Here is a 23,335-nt window from a genome sequence, read left to right as displayed (position 1 = left end):
CACCAAAACTTACCAGGCTTCATCAAATAGTTGCTAAATGAAAACGAAACTAAACTAACAAAGACCCATCCTACCCAAACCAGGGAGTTTAGCAGAATCTGAACCAGCATAATTTGATATTTGGTTAGGAATAGATTGACCCAATATGGAAGTTGATTATGTCACAGAAATGACAAGAATCTCCTTAAGGATGTAATGAATTTTTCATTTAGTTTAGACTTCACACCAAGAAAATGGGCAAACGGGTTCATCAATTGGTGTGTGTGTGTGTGTGTGTGTGTGTGTGTGTGTGCTAAAAAGACCTCTGTTTTTAGAGTGTACCATTACAAATGCTTTATCCTTAACTTTCCATATAACTAATAAAAACAAAGCTCCTACAATATCCTCTAAAGCGCACATTTTCTATTTGTGCTATGAAAAAAAAATTGTAAATCCAGGAGCCAGTTTGCTAAGGCCCTAATAGATTCTGACATATGAGCATCTTCAGCAGGATCTACAAAATACTTCGAGCAACCTCTCAAGTAAGAAACAAACTCATTACTAAAAATAACCTCACTCAAGTCCTTTTAATAGTTCTTTCAGCTCACCCCCTGGGTGTAGGCATATCTTGATTCCATCTGAAGCTTTCAAGTCAGATAAATGTGCAGCCACCCAATAATAACAAACACAGAATTTCTCTAAAAAAAACAGGAATGGGATTTGAAAGACAAATATTTTTAGGTTTTTAGAATGTTTCCTTGATTTGCCACAAACAATAATTAATATATGTGTCCTCAGAGTGACGTTGTGATATCTCGATCATCACAAATTTTAACCGTTGACTAAGAAGTTGTCCTGAAGGCTAGTCCATCTCAAAGCTAGTCAATTTAAGAGGCGAGAAAGTACTTAAGAGTCTAAGAATCACGTTTGGGGTTAACGCCCGACTCTGCCATTCACAGGTCTTATGATCAGGGACGAATCGCTATACTTCTTGGGAAATTTTACATGCTGAAAAGCTAAGATGAAACACCTTACATAGTTGAAGACAAAATGTGACCACATGTATCAAAGCATTCTAAATGTGGCATTACATTGGTGCTCAAGAATTGTCAGGTGCCATTATTTATTGTTTTAGATTAATTTATATTCTGGTGCCCAGCGGAAATTTAAAGTTGCATGTCTAATTACCAAACACAATTCCTAAATGTTCAATTACTTAGTATATGTTTGAAAATTTGATTCAAATTCAATTCTAATTTCATCAACGCACCATCACTTTGCGTCATCTATTAAACACCAAAATCATCTAATATATACAACAAATGCATCATCAAATGTATCAAGAAGTACGTCTATTTCTTTTGTCACCTTAGATGCTCTGTTGAGGTTGAGAGAATGTTAAATTATTACATGGTCTCTGAGACTCCGGAATGTGTTTGAAAATAAGCTTCTTGCACAATCTGTGAGCTCCTTAGTGGTAGAGTCATATTTTTCTCTGAATCCCCAAAAGAACCTAACATAGAATTCTGTAGAAGGTACATGAAAAATAAATACTTTGGGTGAACAGACAGATTTCTTTAGGAACACAGGGAAGTAGAAGATGTGCTTGACTTGCCTAAGACTGTATTTTATTCTTCTACAAAACTTCTGAAGTCAGCCAAATGCTGACTTGTAATAAACTTTTTTTTTTTTAACGAATTTTATTCCTTGACTAAGGGTCTGGTCTTCACAGAATAAGGTCTGCAATTCTTGGTAAAAGTAACTGAGAGTTGCATGGACATTACTTGACACAAAATCTCCCAAGTGTAATAGAAATCACCAGTGACCACTGTCTTGCATACTTAATTTTCCAACATAGATTCTAAAATAATTAATACTAGTTAACTGAAGTGTCGTGATTTTGTTTCCCGATTTAATCTCTGTCAAATACATTATTAAAGAGTTAGAGGAAAGGGGTCTGGCAAAATCGTGAGAATAATCCGAGTTGAACTGGAGCACGTGAATAGATACATTTTCATGAGTGCTCATTAGAAGTATGGGTGCATGAGCTATAAACAAATCTGAAGTAGAAATGTACCATGGGAATTCTTAAGAAAAATTGACATTTTAAAACCAATAGTGTATGTTATGAAATGGGGGGGGGGCTATTCTGATTGGAAAACTACATTCATATTTATCTCTATCCTAAGCAATACAGATTTCACAAATACAAAACAATATTCTTGATGTATGGTGTATACTGAAAAGATATGCAAACACACAAGTTAGTCGGGAAGTAGAAAAGAACATGAAGATTTCATATAAACCCCTCACACACACACAAAAAAAGGTTAAATGGCTTTAAAAACAGAAGTTGTCTTCAAGGTAGGAGAAAAGGAAAAATCCTATCACCTCCTTTATTCCTGCCACCCTCATGCATCATCAGGAAGCCTTCCACATTAATTTCTCTTTCACATTAACAATGCAAGTGTTGGCTATAACCCAATGAACTTACTCAGATAAACAAAATGTGGTTTTCTTTTAAAATAAGCCTTTACTGAATATATCAACAAGGTACTGTATAGTGTAGAGTGAAGTTTGTAGTTAACAAGGTGTGCGGCATGGTAGGTCTCAGAGGACGTGCGATGCAGAATCTTCCAGCCCCTTGCAGTCCCTTGTTATGAGAGCACACTAAACATAAACCAGAAGGAAATCAACATGTGGTTCAAACAATAAAAAACCATTGGGATTAACTTTTGGTTAATATATACTGGTCTTAGAGGGACAGACAGTGGTGACGCCTTCACCTTGCCTCAAAAAGTTATAAATCTTATATCCCATGGACATCTTCATAAATGCCTCAGTGTGCGTGTTTGTGTGTGTGTGTGCACGTACGTGTGTGTTGCATACTAGTTTAAAAATGCCTGTTACGATGGCCTTGCTTTGTGCTCTTCTGGTGGATGATGTGCCTCTAGAAAAAGAAAAATGAAAACTATAGCAAAAGAATCTGATTGGTTTGTTGTAACAACAGTATCATACATGGACAAAACTTTCTCCCCACATTCTGTGACAAGCATCCCCCAGTGGTCAATTGTCTTATGGCCCTGATGTAGAAATCAGAGAAGGATGTAAGCCATAGCTTTCTTCATTAGTATTTTCACTTTTTAAAAAAGAGCATCAGGTCAGTTTTGACAAGAGTAAGAATTAGGAGAGTCGTTTGTTTGTTTTGTATTTGTATTGCCCTTTACGGCACAAAGAAATTGCTTTGCACGCCCATGAAGCTGGAAAGGTAAATCATGGGCAAAACTGTTCTTGTTCTAACGTAAAACTCAACGTCTCCTTGTTGTAGGGTAGAGAAAAATGCTGTAAACAAAGAAATTGATGAAAACTAACCAGTTCACTGTCAAAAGGTGATCTGCCTCAGCCGTTCCCTGTAACTTTTGCTTGCATTGGGTGTTCTGCTCACCGCATGCAGAGCTGGTTCTCCACGTGGGGAAGTAAGTTATGATCTTGGGAAGTGACTAAGACCATCATGATCGGCACTGGTAGGAAACGGAGCCTTAAAATTAGCGACTTCATTAATATTTTTTTGCCAGATTGGTCACAATACAGCAACACAGTTTGTTTGTTTTTTTAAACCTTGGGGAACATATCTTATATATTTCCAACAGACATCCAGGTAATTAGAAATCGCATTATTTCTCAGGGGATAGAATGCTTTCCACTTCTCATACAAGGAAACCGGGCAGGGAAACACACTTTTTGTCTCTGCCTGTGGCCATCCGTTGTGATCAACTGCTAATGTATTTGACAGTTTTGAGGGGAGCACAGAGCCTCTCCCTGTTCAAACACATCTCCCCACAACAAGCAGGTATTAATGACAACCCTGGGAATGAATAACGATCAGTAACATCTGTGTGATCACGGCTACACCTTTTACTCTTAGAATTTCCTCTGCACAGTGACAGTTGCCTAGCTCTGAAAGTGGCCGTGTGTTATCTGAAATCAGCTTGTTTGGTCAAACAGCATCCAATTCTATAAGCCAGGGTGTATGTCTTGTTGGTTCATGGTCCTGGCCTGCATCTTCAACTGTGACTCTTGGCTACTCTCAAAGTACATAACAATGGCAGCAAGAGAGGCTCCATTAGAGGGTAGATGTTTCAGCAAAACACACTTCCCGCGATGAAGATGCCAATCAAAGCCTAAGCCAACACTGACGGTTGGTTATTCAGCAGTTTTCCTAAGACACGTAAGACATTACAAATTCCGTGATGGGCTTCCTATCCTGGCGTGAGAGCCCCAGGTATGCTATGACAAACGAGACACTGATCTTATTTTTAGCAGCCTCCGTCATACTGTGCGCAAGATCAAAGCAAAGACTGTAACTAGGTTCTATCTCTTCAGGAACATCTTTTAGCAGAGGCCCCTTCACATGACTAGGACTTCATTGTACCACTCAAGCCCCAAATAATTCTGTGAATCCCACAAGACATCATAGAAACCTTTCCAACATCGGTCTTGGCTCGAAACTAAAATGTTTCAGCAGCCAAATATGATGCTGGGGGTTAGATACACAATATAAATAAATGAGCATGATTATTTTGTGGATAAAAGAGAAAAAAAAAACCCTCAAAAGTCAAAGTACCATAATGTGAACACATAGTTTTATCTACACAGCCAAGGAGAAGACAACAGTGGAAGGGAATTATCCAGTTAAATACACACAACCCCATGTCATTGTCCTGAATGGTAGATGGCTTACTGTTAACACTGATCACCTTCACAGACTGTCTTGTCCCTTTGCTGTGTGGAATTAGCTTTCAACAAGCAACAGCCAGATTTTGCTAGCTAATAAACTCATATGGAAACCTAAGTCACTTTAGAATTAATTCAAATTAATTAACAGCTAATTTCAGTTCAACTGACTGCCGTTTCGATTCTTGCCTCTACAACATTATAACTTCAGTTATATGTTCTGCTTATTCTGAGGGACAAGGGAGATTAAAACATATAAGTTGGGGGGTACGTTATTAAAGAAAATAAAGCTCTTACTATAAAGAAAAACTTGCATAGCGTTTTATACCTAAACTCTTACAAAGAAGACACATCACAGTTCTATTTTGTTAAAAGTGAGAGACAGAGAAAGAGCGAGAGAGAAAGCCAAAATGAGTGTGACATCAATTTCACAGGTCCCTAAAAAATGGCCAGGGGTAAAGGAAATCCACAACACAGGGCAGAATTTGATTTTAAAAGGAATTTTCCAATGGTGTGTTTTTTTAGTTAATGTAGGTGATCGATAGCCCTTCTACATCTACGGGATGAAAAGGAGTGAGTTATACATACTTTATGAAAATGGGCATTGCTTTGAAAATATCTAGAATTAAGCACAGACATCCCTCTCTTCTCTATGCCCTCTGCTCTTTGCCCACTCTGCCAAGATTAGGGGAAGGAGCCTGTGCTCTCTGACTTGTTCCATGTGATCCTACTAATGTAAGATAGATCATCCCTCCACAATTCCGAAAGAAGAGGGACATCCAAGACTGAAAGGGAATAAATGAAATTTCAAAAATGGAATAGGATGAACATCAGTCCAAGGTGGAAACTCAGTATTGCTTTAAAAAAATACATTATTTCAGCCAGCTTTGATATGTCCTTATAGAATTATCAGCAGAGAAAATTAGTATACATTTTAAAGTGTATACGTATATATGGATATTTTGTGGACCCGAGACTGGGATCTCAGTTTCTCTTTCAAAGTTTAAGCAGAGTGGGGGGAAAAAATCTAGCATAAACGGCCAGTTACGAAAATATAGGTGAGGTGATTGGAAGACAAATTTGCAAGGGGATAAAGGTATTAATTCAAGCTATTTCAACATGATACTAACAAAGTCGTTTGATGAAGTGTAGCAGAATCACTGATCACTTGCTTTTGTCTAAATGGTACCAATAGTTTTTAAATAACAAGTTTAGTATATTCCAAACACTGATCTCTTGTTGGTCTAAATATCATGTTGACATAGCTGTGGTGAATCTACCCAAATAATTCTCATTATCAAAAATAATTCCATTCAATATAATTCTTCCCGTTATTTTATTAGCCTCTTCTAAAAAAGTATTCTAGAATATATCTCTGTTGAATGTGATTCAACCTGACATATAATTTGAATAGTAACACTTTTAAAGGGAGTTTTCTTGCTGGAACATCCTATCTGTCCCTGAAGATGGCCGGAATCAGACTCAAGTCTCTAACTCTGTTATCACATAGGATCAGGGAGGCGTGAGGGGTGATTTTTAAGCTCCCAGTCAGAAAGCCAACCCCCGGGTTTGAAGTTCTTTTCAAAGCCCACATCATTTTCTGGATTCTGCCGGGTTCGGTTAACTTATCTTACAGGAACGGGCTTCCTCGTGATGCTTTCTAGATTTCCTGCTTTGAGTCAAATCAGGGTAACTACCTCCTTTCTTCTACTTTGGAATTTTTAACTTTCCTTCCACACCAGGAAGTATAGAAATGGCATAAAGATATCTATCTGGGCCACTCCTTGTTTTCCCCGTGTTGTGTAGCCTACCCTGATGAGTCCGTTTCCATGCCTTTTCATCTGACCACCAACCATAAGAAAGGAATTTATTCTGACAGCTTCAACAGTAAAATGGTGAATGTGCATCATGAGGAAGAATCACTCCTTAGCCTTGGCATTGGGTTCTCATGGTACAACCCTGTACAGTACTTCAGCAACTATTTTTTTTTTTAAGATTTAAAAAGCAAAGAGTTACAAAACTGTTTGTCATTAACTTGAAATAGAAAAGATAGCACTTTTTTCTTTAAATCCCATTATATAGTACACCGTATAAATTACAGAGTATGCAAATGCACAAATGCATCTGGGCAACATTTATCAAATGTAATTCGTGTGTCTTTCGGTGCACACACGTGTGTGTGTTCTCCAGAGTCTTACTGTCTGCCTTTATAACGCTGGACCTCTGGCTGTCACGTGTGGCAGTGCTCCAGGTCTGGCACACTGCTGTTACAGTATCGCATGTTGTTGGGGATATGGCAGTCCGTGTAATTAATGCCCCCGTTTGGGGTATAAAGGGGCTGCAGTCTGAAATCTCCTTTAAGGAGCTGATCGTTATTTAAGGAGACGATCTGAAAGCTGGTTTCTGTCATCTCCAGGATGGAATTGTCTTTCTTGGTGCCCGCCTCGCAGTAGTCGTCTTTCCGCCGCCCTCGGTTGTATTTCCACTTCTGGGAGGTGTAGCGCCCCTTTTTGTGCATGTGCCAGCAAAAGACGCTGAGCAAGACCACGAGCACAAATATCACCGCGCCCCCGATCAGGCCCGCCAGCAGAAAAGGGGAGCCCATGCTGCGGGAAGTCGTCTGCTCGTGGCTGGAAGCCGTGTTGCTGCCATTGTTCAAATAGGAGGCATGGGTGGTGGCCTCGGAACAAATGGTATCTTCTACAGCTCGGTAGTTAAAAGCATCCAGTGGCACTAAACAAATCCGATAGGTGGATCTGGGCTCTAAATTAACCAGGCTCAAGTGCTGTTTCTCACCGCTGACTATGCGTTCCTGAACAATGCCCCCTACTAAACTGTGGCCCATTTTCACCCACGTGAGTTTGTATGCCATCACGGTAAAGAGAGAGAGCCAGCTGACTTGGATGGACGTGTCATTCACAAAATGGATAGAGAGTTGGATCCGTTCAGAAATAGGCGGGGTCACTCTTTCTCTGCCATCCCAGTCAGGGATCGTGGGAAGTTTGGCTGTGGTGGGAGTCAGAGGCATGTAGCTTCTGCTAGGGGTTGGGACAGAGAGCGTGGAAGGCTGGGTCGTTGGCGAGGCTGTACTTGGAGCTGGGGTAAAGACGGGCAGCCCAGGGGTCGTGGTGGGGCACGACAAAAGATTCATATTCAGCTCCCTGACAGCCATCCCCCGGACTTGCTCGGGCCCTTGGCACATGAAACCTCGCACGTTGAGAGATGAAGGGATGTATTTGAGCCATTCCGTGACCCATTTAATACTGCAGTCACAAAACCAGGGGTTATTCCGAGCAGTGAGCTGCTTCAGGTTGGAGAGATTATCAAAGACCCCTTGAGTCAACACGCGCAGTTGATTGTTGGATATGTCCAGGCGTTCCAGCTTGCGCAGATTTGAGAAGGCTGTCAAAGGGATGTGGTTGATCTGGTTGTCCTGCAGGTAGAGCCTGATCAGATGGGTACCTGGGAGATCAGGAGGGGGGTGGGAGAGTGAATTCCGAACAATGGAAAATTCCTTGAGCTTGGTGAGATGACTGAAGGTGCCCTCGGCAATGCCCTTGTTAGTCAGGAGGTTCCCATCCACGATCAGACGCTCTAAGCTCGTGAGGTTCTGAAAGGCCATGTCTGATATGACAGCGATACGATTTTCATCCACTCTCAGCTCTTGCAAATCCACAGGAAGCCCAACGGGCACACTGCTCAGGTGATTCTTGGACAGGAACAACAGTTTGAGGCTCACAGCCTCCCGGAAGGCCCCGTCTTCCACCCCCACCGTGGATATCGAGTTGTCATCCAGGTGAAGCTCTTCGAGCTTCAAGAGCTGGGCGAGAGCGGCCCGCGAAATGGTCTGAATGTTGTTTTCCTGCAAATGGAGGACTCTGACGTTCTTGGGAAGGTTCATGGGGAATTCATCCAGTTGGTTGCCATAAAGGTAGACCGTGTGCACCGACCGTACGTTGTGCAGTTCTGCGGGAAATCCAGCATTATTAATTTGGTTGTTGTGGAGGTAGAGTACGGTTACGCCCTCCGGGATCCCAAGAGGCACTGAGGTCAAGCTTCGCTCGTTACAGTAGACAAAGTTCCTGTCGCAGCGGCACACGCTAGGGCACGCCAAGGTTTTTGACATTTGTGAGTAGAGCCCCAGGGAAATGAGAAGCCAAGACTTCAGGAAAAAAGCCCCACGGCTGGGCCACTGTGTGGTCTGTAGGCCCATTTCTGAAGTACGGAAACAAAATACAAGGTGGTGGGAAAGTAACAAGAAACAAAACCAAAATGACTGGAAAGGGCTCTGTTAAAGTCCAGAACTCCAACTAGAGGAAAAGTCCCAAGGGCCTGTAATAAAAGAATTCTCCTGTGATCTCTGCTCTTATCAGCCTGTGTTGCCGTCTTTGTTACTGTCCTCCATGTGCAAAAACAAAAAAACAAAAAGACACAAAAAATCAATAGGGAGAACTTTCCACACAGGCAATGAGTGAAGCCGAGTTATCTGCAGTCAACAGAGGCCCAACTGGGCAGGCAGAACTCCCTTCTGATGTTGTAGATCAGGTCAGTGTTGATCAGACTATGAACTTCTTGGTTAAGCTCAATCTGCACTCTGTCAGAGGAAAGTAGAGAGAAAAAAGTCAGTTTAGTATAGTGATGGATGAAGTTCTGGTTACTAGATGCCTTTTAAGAACACTATGGCCAGAACCAAATGGCCAGGGCCACAGAGTTGGCGTTAAATGATGTTTTAAGCAACAATAATTTAGTTGAAAAGGTATTCAACAAAGGAACACGATTCAATTACCTTATCTTCAACAACCCAATCAGTACCGTCTCTGAAATATCTGTTTGAATATCCAAATAGAAAGGGCACAAAAGGCACACTGCTGAATCCACTGAATCAATAATGATGGTTACCTACAAATCCAACTGGTCACATCTTCTTTCAAGATGAAACAAATGACTGAGTACCTAACACCACTTGAGAGAAGAAACGTGAAGCCTTTTCTAAATGCACAATAGGCATTGCTGCGGTCATTTAAAAAGATGTGTCCTTTTGATCTAATGCCGTAAGGAAGAGGAATAAACACAATGCACAGAAGCACGCATGAAGGCAGAGAGATTTATTTTTCTTCCCCATTTTTCGTCTCTCCTCACCTTTGTCTTCCATCAAAACAGCTTACCCTCAAGGTATTAGCTAAGGAGAAGGACCAGACTCCTGTTCATGATACATGTGTTATTTATTCCCTCTTTCAGGACCTCCAGGTACAGATTTGAGAGTTGCCACACTCATGATTGGGAATAAGGTATTTTTCAACACCACCCCCTTCCTCCCATCTGTGTTTATTTCTACCTTTTTTTTTTTTCTTTTTTTTGTAGGTTCCACATCCAGAGTGGAGAGCAGTACCGGGCTTGAACTCATGACTCTGAGATTAAGACCTGAGCTGACATCAGGAGTTAGATGCTTAATCAATTTAGCCACCCGGGCACCCCTTTTTTCCTGCTTTAAAGAAAGACCTTTAGCACACTTTAAAACAAAAGAAGACCCAGTTGGGGAAGTCAAGGCAATACACAGATAGTAATCATGCCTCCCGGCTCTACAATGTGTTCCATCTGTTTTTAGATCAGAGAGGTAAAGCAGATAATTGAAAGGTGCCAGATTTTATTTCCTTACAAAATAAGCCAACATGACAGGACATGGCAAGCTATGAGCTTCTTAATTCTCACCAAAAGACAGAAATTGAAACAACTCATATCTAGAAGCACAGAGGAACTATTTGAAATTGTTCCCTTAGCTATCTTTAGAAACATAATTAAAAAAGAAAAAAAAAAAAACACCGCAAATGCTGTTTAACTGTCAAGGATATTGTAAATTTGTTCTACAACTTAAAAAACATTGTGAACCACCTAAAAAAATGCCACTGATGACCTGAAACAGTAAAATTCATGTTTTGTTGTTCAAAAACCTTAAAAAGGGAAGGGGAGATATAGGGAGTTTTCTCCACACCAAAACAGATTGAGATATGATACTTTATTAAAAATCAAACATTGTTTACTTTGTTAAAACGTACAAATAAATATATGTTTTGCCACTAGACAGGAGCCATCCCTCCAACCCAGCAAAAATCTCCCTATATACTTAAAGAATAATTTATAATACAGCCAAGGATAGTATAGGGAAAATTAGTTTAATGCCATCAGCCTGACATCATCCTTAAGCTCAGATTTCAAATTTGTAAGCCATCTCAATGCTCCCTAATAGCTAGCTATTCAAGTGTGCTCTTGGTCCAGTAGCATGAGCTTGAGCTGGGAAATTGTTTGAAAGGCAGAATCTGCACGTTAGCAAGAACCTGGGTGTGCACGTTAAAATTTGAGAGGCATTGCCCTAAACACAGTAACATTTAACCATTCGAATATTTTAATTTATTAAATATAAAATAAATGGAAGAAGATGCCCAATGACTCTTCAAGAAGAGTGAGAGCATAAGGCATACTCATCACTTTTGTCCCCCGGAGACAGTCTCAAATGACATCTTATGTATAAATGACATCTTGGAGGTGGAGTAGTGCAATGGTTATACCACATGTGTTACTTGGCCTCAACAGACCCTTGAAAATGTATGTCTGCATGACAGGCACTAAACTAATGCCCTGTAGGAGCTTACAAAGTTACTTGTGATCGGGGGAGCCCACTTTTACAAAACATGATTTATTTAAGAAGAAATATTTGTTTGGTGTTATTAGCATCTGATCTTCACAGGAGGCAGGAAAGTGAGACCAAAGGATAGAACCTAACACATTTTTTAGCATTCCACAAGTATCTTCAACATGTGATAGTAGCACACAATAATTTCCTAAGATAGAAAACCAGCTACCCCAGGGTTCTAAGTTCCTAAATAAAGAGAATAGATGTTTCTTAACTGAGTTTACAGTCTAAGTTTTAAGGCCCTGGAAACAATTAGCTGATACTTGAGGATGACAGAATTTATTTGGAAAGTTCCTCAGCTAACAGCCTCAAAGTTAATAATCACTGGGAGTTTAGCAAGTACTCAGTACAGACTGGGACACTATCATGTTTTCAAATTGTAGATTTTCCACTTGCCTGAACTGTGTCTTCTGTAAGAACTGTAAAAGCCCCATCAGCCAATCCTTTGCCCCGGGCTTTGCTCTCTGGCCTCTGAACTCTCCTTACGAGTGGTTCTTTTATAATTATGTAAGAAGAGGATGTGGTCCCGAAGAAATCTCCTAATAGGATTACATGGGGCAAACTGTCACTGCTTATCCACCTTAAGAGGAGAAAAGTCCCATCGAGATCACCATGTGTTGATCAGCTATGACAAGTTCAATTCTAAATGAAAACAAACTCTCAGGGTTTTCTTTGAGCTTCTTCGGAATCCCACAAAATTACATCAAATAGATTTGTTGTAATCCTTGGATCAACGACAGCCTATATTATGTCAGCCAGTATACTGTATCTTTGTTCAAATTAGTGCAAGTGTAAAATTACAAACATGTAGGCAATGATGACATTTTTTTTCATTAAATAGGCTAAAATTTCCTCCATATTTTCAGTGTGAATTCCTACCGAATACTGAGGGCAGAAATCCTTTTAGACCTTAAGCTGGAGACTCCATCCATAGAGAAGGCAGTACAGTATAATGGTCAAAAGCATAGCCCCTGACTTTTCATTCCACCTCTGACACAGAGTAGCTGCAGGATCTTAAACTCTATGCCTTCCTTTCCTCACCTGAAAAATGACAATAATAATAGTCATTCTTATCTCATAGTATTCTTGAGAGAATTAAATAGGATAGTATTTGTGAAAAGCTTTTATGTTGCCTGATACCTACAAGAATATAATAAATATAAACTATTATTCTCTGTGTAATTATTAATATTTAGGTTGTCCAAAGAGGTGAACTCCAATGTGTAGAGCAAAATAAAATCGCTTTGAACCTTTCAAGTTCTATGCATTTTTGTATACTCCAGGATTTCTCAACCTCAGCACTACTGATATTTTGGGCCAGATGATTCTGTGGTGGAGCTTCCGTGAACATCCAAAAATGTCTCCAGGCCTTGTCAAATATATGTCTCCTGGGGTGACTAAATCACCCCCAATTGAGAATCACAGACCTACACCATCTTACAAGTACCTTAGAAGGTTAGCATTATTATTCTAATTTTATAGAAGAAATCAAACATAGGTTTCTAATAAACAGAAGCTAAAAATTCTTCTTGCCATGGACACCAAAAAAAAAAAACAAAACATGACAATGCAGCATGGTTTTCATTCATTTATTCAACCAATATTTATTGGCCTGGGCATTAGAATGAAGATACACTCTTAGGCGGAAGCGATGTGGGTTTTGGCTTCATGAGCTTGATTAAGTCAGGGGAGAGAAATGAATAAGCAGGGAATTACAGTACTGTATAAGGAGTTCTAAACTTAGGATACTGTGTAAGGATCTCTCACCTAGTCCTTGGGGTATTAGGAAAAACGTTGTAGGACAAAGACTGTCTATGTAATGATCTGAAAGATAAAAAGGTACAAGAAAGGGAAGAGATTCAAAAAGGGCTGCACAAGGAACCAAGCAGGTTGTAAGGTGGATCAAGAGGTAAAACTCAGCCCAGCTAAGAGAAGGAACAAAACTTGGATGGCAACGCACCTTCCCCAACTCTGCCTACTTCTCCCTGAGATAGTCCAGTTTCCAGAAGGTAAGAAACAAGCCCATGTTTCCAGGTCATTAGCCATTTCCATTTATAAGTCTCTAAATATTAGGAATAAAAGGTTTTGCTTTTACAAGAGGCGTTTCAAATACTGGGGGCAATGTTTTCCCCCCTTTCCTATTTATTTGAATACCGCACTGAGTATGCTTCCTTTCCAGGAAACTAGCGATTATGAAGAACGGTTTAGTGGAAGGTGCTAAGGAAAAAGAAGAATTTTCACTGAAAGTAGCAAACACAGTTTCAAAAGACTGAGTGTAAATCAACACGCAACAAATGCTCTTTGGAGACATCAAGACCCTGGCCCTGCCAGTCTGGTAAAGCTGACAGTAAGAGCAGCAGTTATTCTAGGCTACTTTACCTTAATTCAACTCTTTTCATAGGAACTGAGACTCAAAGCACATAAATCATGTTAAAGCTTTCAGCAAAGTGTTTCTCTCCCAGTGCTGCCTAGGAAGATTTTTTTTAATTAATTCCAGGAGCCTGTATTCCAGGAGGGCTTAATAAACTCAGACTATAAAAATCATAGTACAGAAAATAAGAGTTGTCAATAGGCACTGCCGATTGCATAATATAGTGACACCAGGACAAACCTAATAAAATCTTAATGGTCTCAGCATTGGCTGGATTGTGACAAGACAGTGCAGTAAGGGAACTGGTGTGAATGAGAAAGCTGACCTGAAGAGAGATTCTCTGCAAAATTTCCCGGGGTACCGGGGACTTAGCACTTCTGGAATTAGGCAATTCGTGCTTGAAATCAGACACACAGGTGCAGAATCGATAGGCCTAACTATACTACAAATGTCTCTGTTACAATCTGGAAACACTAAAGCCATTTATAGATCTTGTGCACATTTCCACATTCCTGAAGATAGGTTATAAATACTGCTCTCACAACAGTCAGGAGAATGCTATAGTTAGTTGAGCAAGATGTGGGGATTAGCAGAGGAATTTGGGGAAAAATAAAACAATAGCCACCCCCTAACTTGAAACAATTTTTCCGTCTCCTTCACTGATCCTCAACCAAGCTCCTTGAAGTTTCTCAATAGACAAATATTTTTCTTTGCTAAAACAAAGAGAAGAAAGGAAGAGGGAGAGACAGAGGAGAAGAGAGAAGGAAGGAAAGAAAGGAAACACTTTAGGTAAACAGTAGACAATTTCCTGGCTCCAGTCAGTCTAGGATTGAAAACATTAAAATTGGAGCCCCCCCCCTCCAAAAAGAAAGAGCTATTCTCCCAGCAAGCATAAAATTCTCTAACGCATTTGAAGAGTTGTCCCCATGTGGTTTCCAATGCAGTTGGTTCAAATAATAAGTTGACAACACACAACCAATGTTAAAAACCCAAAGACATAAACTTTGAGGGCAAATTCATTACTGCCATTCTCTGTTCCTCATCCACTGGGGAGCTTCCACTGACCATTCCTTGGGTCCATTAAAATCTGCATGTCTGGATGCAAGACTGGCCTCCATGTTTTTTTGTCTGCTTGTTTGTTTGGTTTTTGTTTTAATGTTTATTTTTGAGAGAGAGAGACAGAGACAGAGTGTGAGTGGGGGAGGGGCAGAGAGAGGGAGACACAGAATCCAAAGCAGGCTCCAGGCTCCGAGCTGTCAACACAAAGCCTGACGTAGGTCCGAACTCATGAGCCATGAGATCATGACCTGAGCTGAAGTCAGATGCTCAACTGACTGAGCCACCCAGGTGCCCCTAGCCTTCATGGTTTTTAAACTCAGTGGTGAACAGACACTAATAGAGAAGAATTTTATTGAGACAGTACCAATAAAGATAGAAGTAGGGTCCATAAAGGATGGAGCCCTCTAAAACCCACATCTATATATTTTTCAATCCATTTCCAAAAGAGGTAGTTCATTCATTCATACATCCATTCATTTGGCCAAACAAATATATACTGAGTATCTCATGTTTCAGGCCTAGAAAATAGCTGGTTTTATGTTTTTATCTCTGACATGGATTTTTCCCATCATTTGCTCCAGATTTTCCCATCAAAAACACTACAGGAAGATGATGAAAAAAGAGAGTTTCTCGGTACCACCCTGCAGATGTGGGGTTTAATAGGCCTTCAAAGAAGGATGTTCATTGTCTTTTGTCAATATTCCCCAGGTGGATCTGATGATCATTTACTTTTGAGTTCATCCACCCAGGTACCGCTACTGGGAATTGTTTTCAAGGCATGGAGACAACTGATTTTTCTCTTTTTTGGATCAAATTGGCTTGTAAGAGGTGGAACTGTAGGTGTGGTGGCATGACAAGAACAAAGGGTTTGGGGTAAGTCAGAATTTGGCTTTGACCTCAGCTCAGCCACACTTCAAAAGCATGATGATGGAGATCTGACTTGAACTCTCTCAATCTCACTCTATACATCTCAAGAGAGGACATTAAGCCATGCTCACAATGTTGTCGGGAAGACTAGAGACAATGAATATAAAGCAACTAAGAGTCCCAAGTAGGCACTCAAAGACCTGTGTTGGGCTCTGGGGATATGTGACCTGGATAGCTTTCTTCCTTGCCAGCTGTGCTAACTCAGGCACAACATTTCACCTCCCTTGGCCCCAGTTAACTCACTTGTCAAATGGAGAAAATGGCAGTTTTACTCTCTCATACTTTTTGTAGAGCTGTAAATCATTTCAAGTGTTATCTAATATCTAATATAAACACACACTCATTATGCTTTGGCTATTCCCATTTTTAGCTTTAAAAAAACAGCAATAGGGGTGCCTGGGTGGCTCATTCAGTTAAGTGTCAGACTCTTGGTTTTGGCTTGGGTCATGACCTCACAGTTCATGGGTTTAAGTCCCACGTTGGGCTCCATGCTGATGGCGCAGAACCTGCCTGGGATTCTTTCTCCCCCTACTCTCTGCCCCTCTCCTGCACCCTCTCTCTCAAAAATAAATAAACTTAAGAAAATAAAATAACATGAAAACAGCAACCATAACACACAGCCTCCTGAACTGGGAGTTTCAGTCCCTAATGGAGTAAAGAGTTGGTTCTTTGGAATCCATGACATTTCACTTTCCTTTTTCATTCATTGATCATAGTTCTTTCCTTTGGAGATACGCACATACATCTTCCCATGTATCAACACTGCAAATATGCGGAGACATTTACTGGGTCTCTCAGATCTTTCCTATGTCAATGTTTCATTTCTTTCATTTGCTTCACAATCTTAGCAATGCTGATGCCTCCATTTCTTGGTATGTGCTGCCCATAAAGGAAGACAAGACTCATGTGGTCTGATCAGCACCAAGTACAGCCCAGCAAACACGTGGGGAGCACCTCACTCCCTGCCAGGCAGAGGACTAGTTACTAGAAATATATCTATGACAGAGCCCCTGTGTTTGAGTATCAGTTTATGTCAGATCAAATAACTCTTTGCATGAAGCTCTTTACAATTCCAAAAGCATTTTAATATGTTTCATTTCATGTAATCCCACAACAACCCTTAGGAGATATGTATATGAACCTGAAATGAAGTCTACAGAGATGAAGTCATTTGGTTGAAGCCATATTGATGGTATGAACAGAGGATGGTATTATAAAATTTCCATAAGAAAATACTAGATACTGGTATGATTTGATGACTGGTGTTAGTTACGATGGTATTAAAGCCAACGTGCAAAAACTAAAGCCTCTCCCACTGCTTAAAAATACAAAGCTATCAGTAGCCTGGCATCTGAAGTGAGTAAAACCTCTAAGCTGGACTGGTGCATAAATACAGAGTAATTATGCCAGGGAACGCAGTGTCTGTTCTCCCCATGTGACTCCAGGACTCAGCAGGAGTAGGAAACCAAGCTGCAGCTCAGCTGATGAGGAGTATCGAGGTGCCAAGGACTGGAGGTGTCTAAAGGACTTGATGACTACTGATAGGATGGTAGCAAAACAGACAGAAAAGCTTCCGTGCCTACTTTATCTCAAAGAATCTCAAGTTGGCTGTCACCACATTCTGCAGCTTGAGAAGGTCTTCATGTGGGGCCACCGTGGGAAAAGCTGTTGAAGGAATAAAGCTAGTCCCTAACTACCCAACACATGGCCACCTTATGTATACTAATCAGTTGGGATGATACGTGTCAAGAATTCCTTCAATTCTAAGGGAAAAAATCTGTAGAAAGTGAGATCAGTAATCTAACATAGAGTAATTTTAAGAAAGATCTTGCTAGATCAGCGTTTTTTGTTTTTTGTTTTTGTTTTTCCTGCAAGAGATTGTTCCTAAGCAATCCCATTGGAACACCTGACTCCAGAAATTCTGAAAGTTTTCTGGGGCGCCTGGGTGGCTCAGTTGGTTAAGCATCCAACTTGGGCTCATGAGTTCGAGCCCTGTGTTGGGCTCTGCACTGACAGCTCAGAGCCTGAAGCCTGTTTCAGATTCCATCGCTGTCTCTCTCTGCCCCTCCCCTTTTCATGCACTATCTCTCTATTTCTCTCTCTCAGATATAAATAAACACTTAAAATATATTAAAAAAAATAAAGTTTGAAATATTTCTTGTATCTTCTGCCCTATGATCCAAACATGCAGGGCTCACTCTGAATACTTATGTCCCTTTCCAAGCTGTCTTCCAGCCAGTCATATCCCCAAAGGCACTCTGCCAGCATTCATCTGGAGTGGGGGGAGGGGGAGGAAATGAGAAGTCATCTTCTTTTCTTCCCTCCTCCCCTCCCCCCCCCTTTTTTTTGAGAGGCAAGCTATGTTGGGATAGAACAAAAGATTTGAGCTTGTTTTCATACAGTCGTTGGTAATTCAACAGAAGAAATAAGCAAATAACTATAATCACTTTATGTACTCTTAGGCTTTGGTGCATTTCCAACTTGAGTTTAAATTCAGCTAACTATTCAAATACCCACTGAGTGTTAACCACTGCTAGTAGTGTGAAATACAGAGCGATGAGAAATAAGTCATAATTATCCTGAATTTACAAATGAGGAAACAAGGTTGGAGAAATCTGTGACTTACTCAAGTTCAAATAGTAGCAAATCCTAGCCATAGAACCCCAGCTCAGTTTTTGTGATAAAAAGAAAGAAAGAAAGAAAGAAAGAAAGAAAGAAAGAAAGAAAGAAAGAAAGGAAGAAAGAAAGAAAAAAAGAACAGAAAAAAATTGGTGCTCTTCCCACTATATTCTCCTCCTTATTGGTTTAGGGTGTACAATCTGCACTTCAAAAATCCTTCTGCCAACATCCAGAGTTCTCTTTCCCTCTGTTCTTTCATTGCACCAATCAAGCAAACAAAGCCACCCAATCACAAGCCCAATCTCCCCTGTGCCTGCCCGAGTTTCAGGTTCTCGCCAGAGAAAGTCACCTAATAGCACAGATGAGGTCTACCTTAAATAAGAAATCACCAGCCTACAGTGAGACTGCACCAAATCGAGGAACTCTGTTAAACTTCTCTGGAAAACTTGTCTCTCATTCTCCTCAAAGATGGCTTCAGTCTTCAACTCTCCTTTAGATTCCCTAACTTCTCTCCCTTTCAGTAGACAACCTGACTTTCATCTGAAGATGAGCAGAAGACATCAGACAGGATCTCCCATGTCTTTTTGTTGCCAAACATCTGAGCTGATCTGTGTCTGCACCCACTTTCTTTTCCTTAGTGGTTGACGACTCTATCTCTCCTGTGGAGCCCTTGCCCTGCAGGCTTCTCTAGAATGTAACTCCATATGTGCTCCTTCCCTGTGTATGCAACCTCTCTGTCTCAGACTGGATCTGCTGTCAATCATATTTCTGATATTTTCCACCAAAAACATCCCTTTGACTCCAAACCCTCCCTCCAGCTGTTGCCCTATTTCTCTCCTGACTTTGATCCAAACCTCTAGAAAGAATAGTCCATAATTGATATCTCTGTTTTCTCACCTCCCACCCATCTTCACATTCCACACTGTTTCCTGCTCCTACTTCCACACACGCGTGTCTCACTGATGTCAACAATCAGCCCTGGGGTTGTAAATCGAAAAGACTAGTCTAAAACCTTCTGTCTTCTTAGCTCCTGACCTGTACAAGCAAACACCCACCTGATTTACCTAGTAAGTGTTTTAAGAGCATTTCTAACTTAGCATTTGCCATTTCAGACTTTTTAAGAAACTTACATTCACTGACTCATAATAAAGCAATACTTTGGTACTGTTACTACTCCCACAGAGGGAACAGGGCTCCAAGTGATGGAGCTTCTCCAAGACCCATCAGCAGATAGAAGACAAGGACAGAGTTTGAACTCAGTCATGAGTTGCAAAGCCTTGCTAGAAGCAACCCATGTCTTGCCTCCCTGTAAGCTTCACACAGGCAGAGTTCAGACATCTTTTGCTTACTCTTGTTTCCCCAGGACCTACAACAGCACATGGCAGACATTCAAGAAGGGCCTATAGAATAAATGATGAATCAAAGAACGACCTTCAGATGATCACTTTGTTTGAAGAGGCAGGCTGTAAAACCTCGTTGACATCTTCAGTCTGAGGTCTCTTAAGAAATCGCCAAGGTAGTATTTCAGAAACGGCTTCAAAGTTTTTAAGTAATACCAACCTACCCAGAGAGATTGAGGGATAGACAGAGAGACGGATGAATAGTCTTCAAATACAAAGAAACTAGACGACCTTAATAAAAGGCATAAATCATGCAACTAGAAAGTAACTGTAATTATCATAGCACTATACTTGTTTTGTAACATAATATCAAATTCTGTGCTCTTATCAACTGAAATGGGGTCAGTCTGGCCCATTATTACAAACTTGGTTTGATGAAAGGCATGATGATCACCTTAGATACCTAATACTTCAGGTTCTATGATTCTGACCCGAATTCAGGGAAGTCCTTATGGTCTACTGCAAAAAAATAAATAAATAAATAAAATAAAAAAATACATGTTTGTGCTCAAATAACTCCAACAGCTTATAAATGTTTACACAAATTTCAGTGCGACAGTTCAACTGTGCTTTAATTGCTTACCCCTTTACCATTCCTCATAGTTACAATCCATACAAAATAGGCCAGGAACTTTGAGAGCTATAAAAAAGCTCACGAAAAAAATAAACTGAATCCAAAAATGTAAACATGACCCATTTTCCCACCGAAATATTGCACCACATATGTAATATGCATAATGAAACAGAAAACCTTGTCTCCTTCACAAGGAGAATACAGATTTCCGTCAGTGATATTGATTAGGCACATGAAATGAAATTACATAGTGTGTATTTGCAGGTGAGTTATCTGGTTTTGAGTTTAAAAAATGAAAAATTCATTGCACAAGCCTATTTCGGTATCATAGGGATGGCTCTGAATGTAAATGGTGCAAAAGTTCCTCACTGAATAAATAGTTTTTACGTTGCACCTTCTCATCTTCAGAACACCTGTCACGCTGAAGTGTCAGGCTATGTTCAGGGGGGTATTTCTGGATTTGAGCGATGAGAGGGGAAAAGCAACAAAAGAAGAATGATTATTTCCTTTCCTTGACCGTCTCCTTTTCTCAAGGGCATCCTCCCCGACCCCTGCAGCATGATCAGATATGGGATAAAATCAAGTGATTTCCAAGACTTAAAATTAAACCCCAGATGAGAACCATTGGTACTGTGTCCGGTGTGAGTTTCACACTGCAGAAAAGGAATAATTCAAAGGAAAATATTAAAAATGCACAGCAGATTTTAAAAGCTGTCTTTAAAAAATCGACACTGGCAGCTTTTCTCATTTGAATGAATCTTAAGGTATGTTTTCCAAACAAAGGGGAATTAAAACATATGAGCAGATCTTTTACAGGTTTATTATACACAGTCAGAGCACTGCTTTCGTTTGTGAACACTGCAGACTTCAAACTTTATCCAAAGTGCAGAAAAGTTTGTCTTTTCTTAATCACATGCTGTCAATCATTTTCAATCACTTAATTCTGTTTAAAAACAGTGCCTTCCCCACCGCAAACACACACACACACACACACACACACACACACCAGGAGAACATGATGACTTCTTCCTTTCCTTTTCCTTCCTTCCTTCCTTCCTTCCTTCCTTCCTTCCTTCCTTCCTCTAGGAAAAGCAAACTACAGTCTGACTCAGTGCTTGCCCACCAAGCCCATGTACACAAAGCTGCCACCAGAGGGAAGCAACACAGCTAAACGATGGTCCCAGTAACTCTAACCCACACATCACGTGAGAAGACAGTTTGAGCTGTTTTTCATCTTTGTCTCAGTTACTTGATAGTTGTACAAGAAAGAGTTCCAATCTTCACTTCTAAGTAAAATTACAAACTCAAGTATTGGAGAGTAACAGGATGTTTGGGATGATAAAGCAAATTTAAAACATTGAGACTGATGAGTCTCAACACATCATATATATGGAATTAGATCAGATTACTCATTGCTTCCTTAGTTACACTCTCATACTTGACTAAAATGTGCCCCCCAGACCCTTGGGAATACTATGATTGTTCTAACAAGGCTTATCTTCTAAAGTATTACATCTTAAATGGCAGGTCTGCTCTCTGAGACAAAACATTCAAGAAATAGGTCAAAGAAAAACACACTTTGAGTGGGCAGCCACTTAACGTGATGTGGTTTCCTCAAAAACCTTTCCTCACCAGGTCCCTAATGCTTAAAAGTTTATAAATATAAACCAATCCCTTTGGATTAGAATGCTACTCTCTCTAGAAATCCAAACATTCTTGGCAAACATTCTAAATCAAGTAAAGGATATCTGACCTTTTCCTAGAGCTAGTGTTTGTCACTCATTCATTCATCAAACGATTGTTGAGTGGTTACTTACTATGTGCCTGGCACAGTGTGGGATCTTTGTGATACAAAGATGAAAAATACAGTCAAGAAGAAGAAAAGAAAAAAATACTATAAACATGAGACTAGAAATGCTAAGATAGTGAGCAATGTTATGAAGGAAAGAAAGAAGGGTGACAGAGAATATCACTGTGGGTGATAGGTGTGGGTTTAGATATGGAGGTCATGGATGACATTTTGCAGAATGGGATTCCCAAAGAATGAGGAGTTGTAATGAATGGGGCATCTGGGAAAAGGGAGGACAGCCCATGAGAAGAGAGAGGCTAACAACACTCTGGGCATAGTAAGGAAAGGAGCAAAGATCAATGGAGGAAGAGCCTGACCTCTTCCCAGAACTACAAGACCAATGTGGCTGGCATTTGGTGAGGAGTGGAGTGAACAGAGGGCCACTGATGATCCTGGTCACACAAAGTCTCATGGCTTTAGCAAGCCTTTTGGATTTTATTCTCAGGGCAATGGGAAGCCTACAATTAAATAGACTAAAACAGGGAGGGTACAGTGAGAGAAGGTAAGGATCAAAAGAGACAACCTGAATCTCTACAGCAAAAAGCTGAAAGAAGTTTGGGGGGAAGGGATAAAGTAGAACAGAAAATGCGATGGAGAAGAGGGGCTCGGTGAGGCAAAGTAAGCTCCGTACTCTTCTGTCAGAATTTTCTCTTTAAATGCCCTGCTTCAGGACAAATCCGCCACCCCCCCCCCCTCCACCATTTTTCAGCTGTCTCAAATTCTCTTTGGAAATAGATGAAGTATAAATAATAAATAAATAAAAGAAATACAGCTTTGACTAAACAAGAACTTAAAAGACAAAGTGAGGTACCCATGCTGGGGAAAGACAGCCACATAATTAATTAGAAGGGTCTCTCCCCTTCTATCCTCAGCACTGAAGCCAGCCACCCTGCTTAGCATAATGTCCCCTTCACTGGGAAAGGCACAGACTACCTGCTGTTCCCTAGCAAGTAAATTGGTCCCTACTATAAATTATTCTATGTGGTGAGGAAAAGCACTGGCTTTTTATTTATTTATTTATTTGGTTTTCTGAAGCTAGGAACATGGCCAGGCAAATAACCCTAGATAATTTGAAAAAGTGGCTTTTAGTGACCCTAGTGACAAAAAAGTTGCCAGTGCTGTCCAGGGTGAGGCG

General features: G+C 40.4%; 1 protein-coding gene across 2 annotated transcripts in view; it reads right to left on the bottom strand.

The window, feature by feature from the left end:
* Nucleotides 1-547: 547 nt before the first annotated feature.
* FLRT2 (fibronectin leucine rich transmembrane protein 2) overlaps nt 548-23,335 on the bottom strand; it is a 103,213-nt gene continuing 80,425 nt past the window's right edge. For both annotated transcript variants that reach the window (XM_045451776.1, XM_045451775.1), the window contains exon 2: nt 548-9,307. In XM_045451776.1, coding sequence (XP_045307732.1) covers nt 6,944-8,926 — 1,983 coding nt within the window. In that variant the 5' untranslated portion in view covers nt 8,927-9,307 and the 3' untranslated portion in view covers nt 548-6,943. The remainder of the gene's footprint in view (nt 9,308-23,335) is intronic.

This window comes from Leopardus geoffroyi, chromosome B3 (assembly GCF_018350155.1).
Source record: "Leopardus geoffroyi isolate Oge1 chromosome B3, O.geoffroyi_Oge1_pat1.0, whole genome shotgun sequence".
Taxonomy (NCBI): domain Eukaryota; kingdom Metazoa; phylum Chordata; class Mammalia; order Carnivora; family Felidae; genus Leopardus; species Leopardus geoffroyi.
This window is presented reverse-complemented; position numbering and strand designations above follow the sequence as displayed.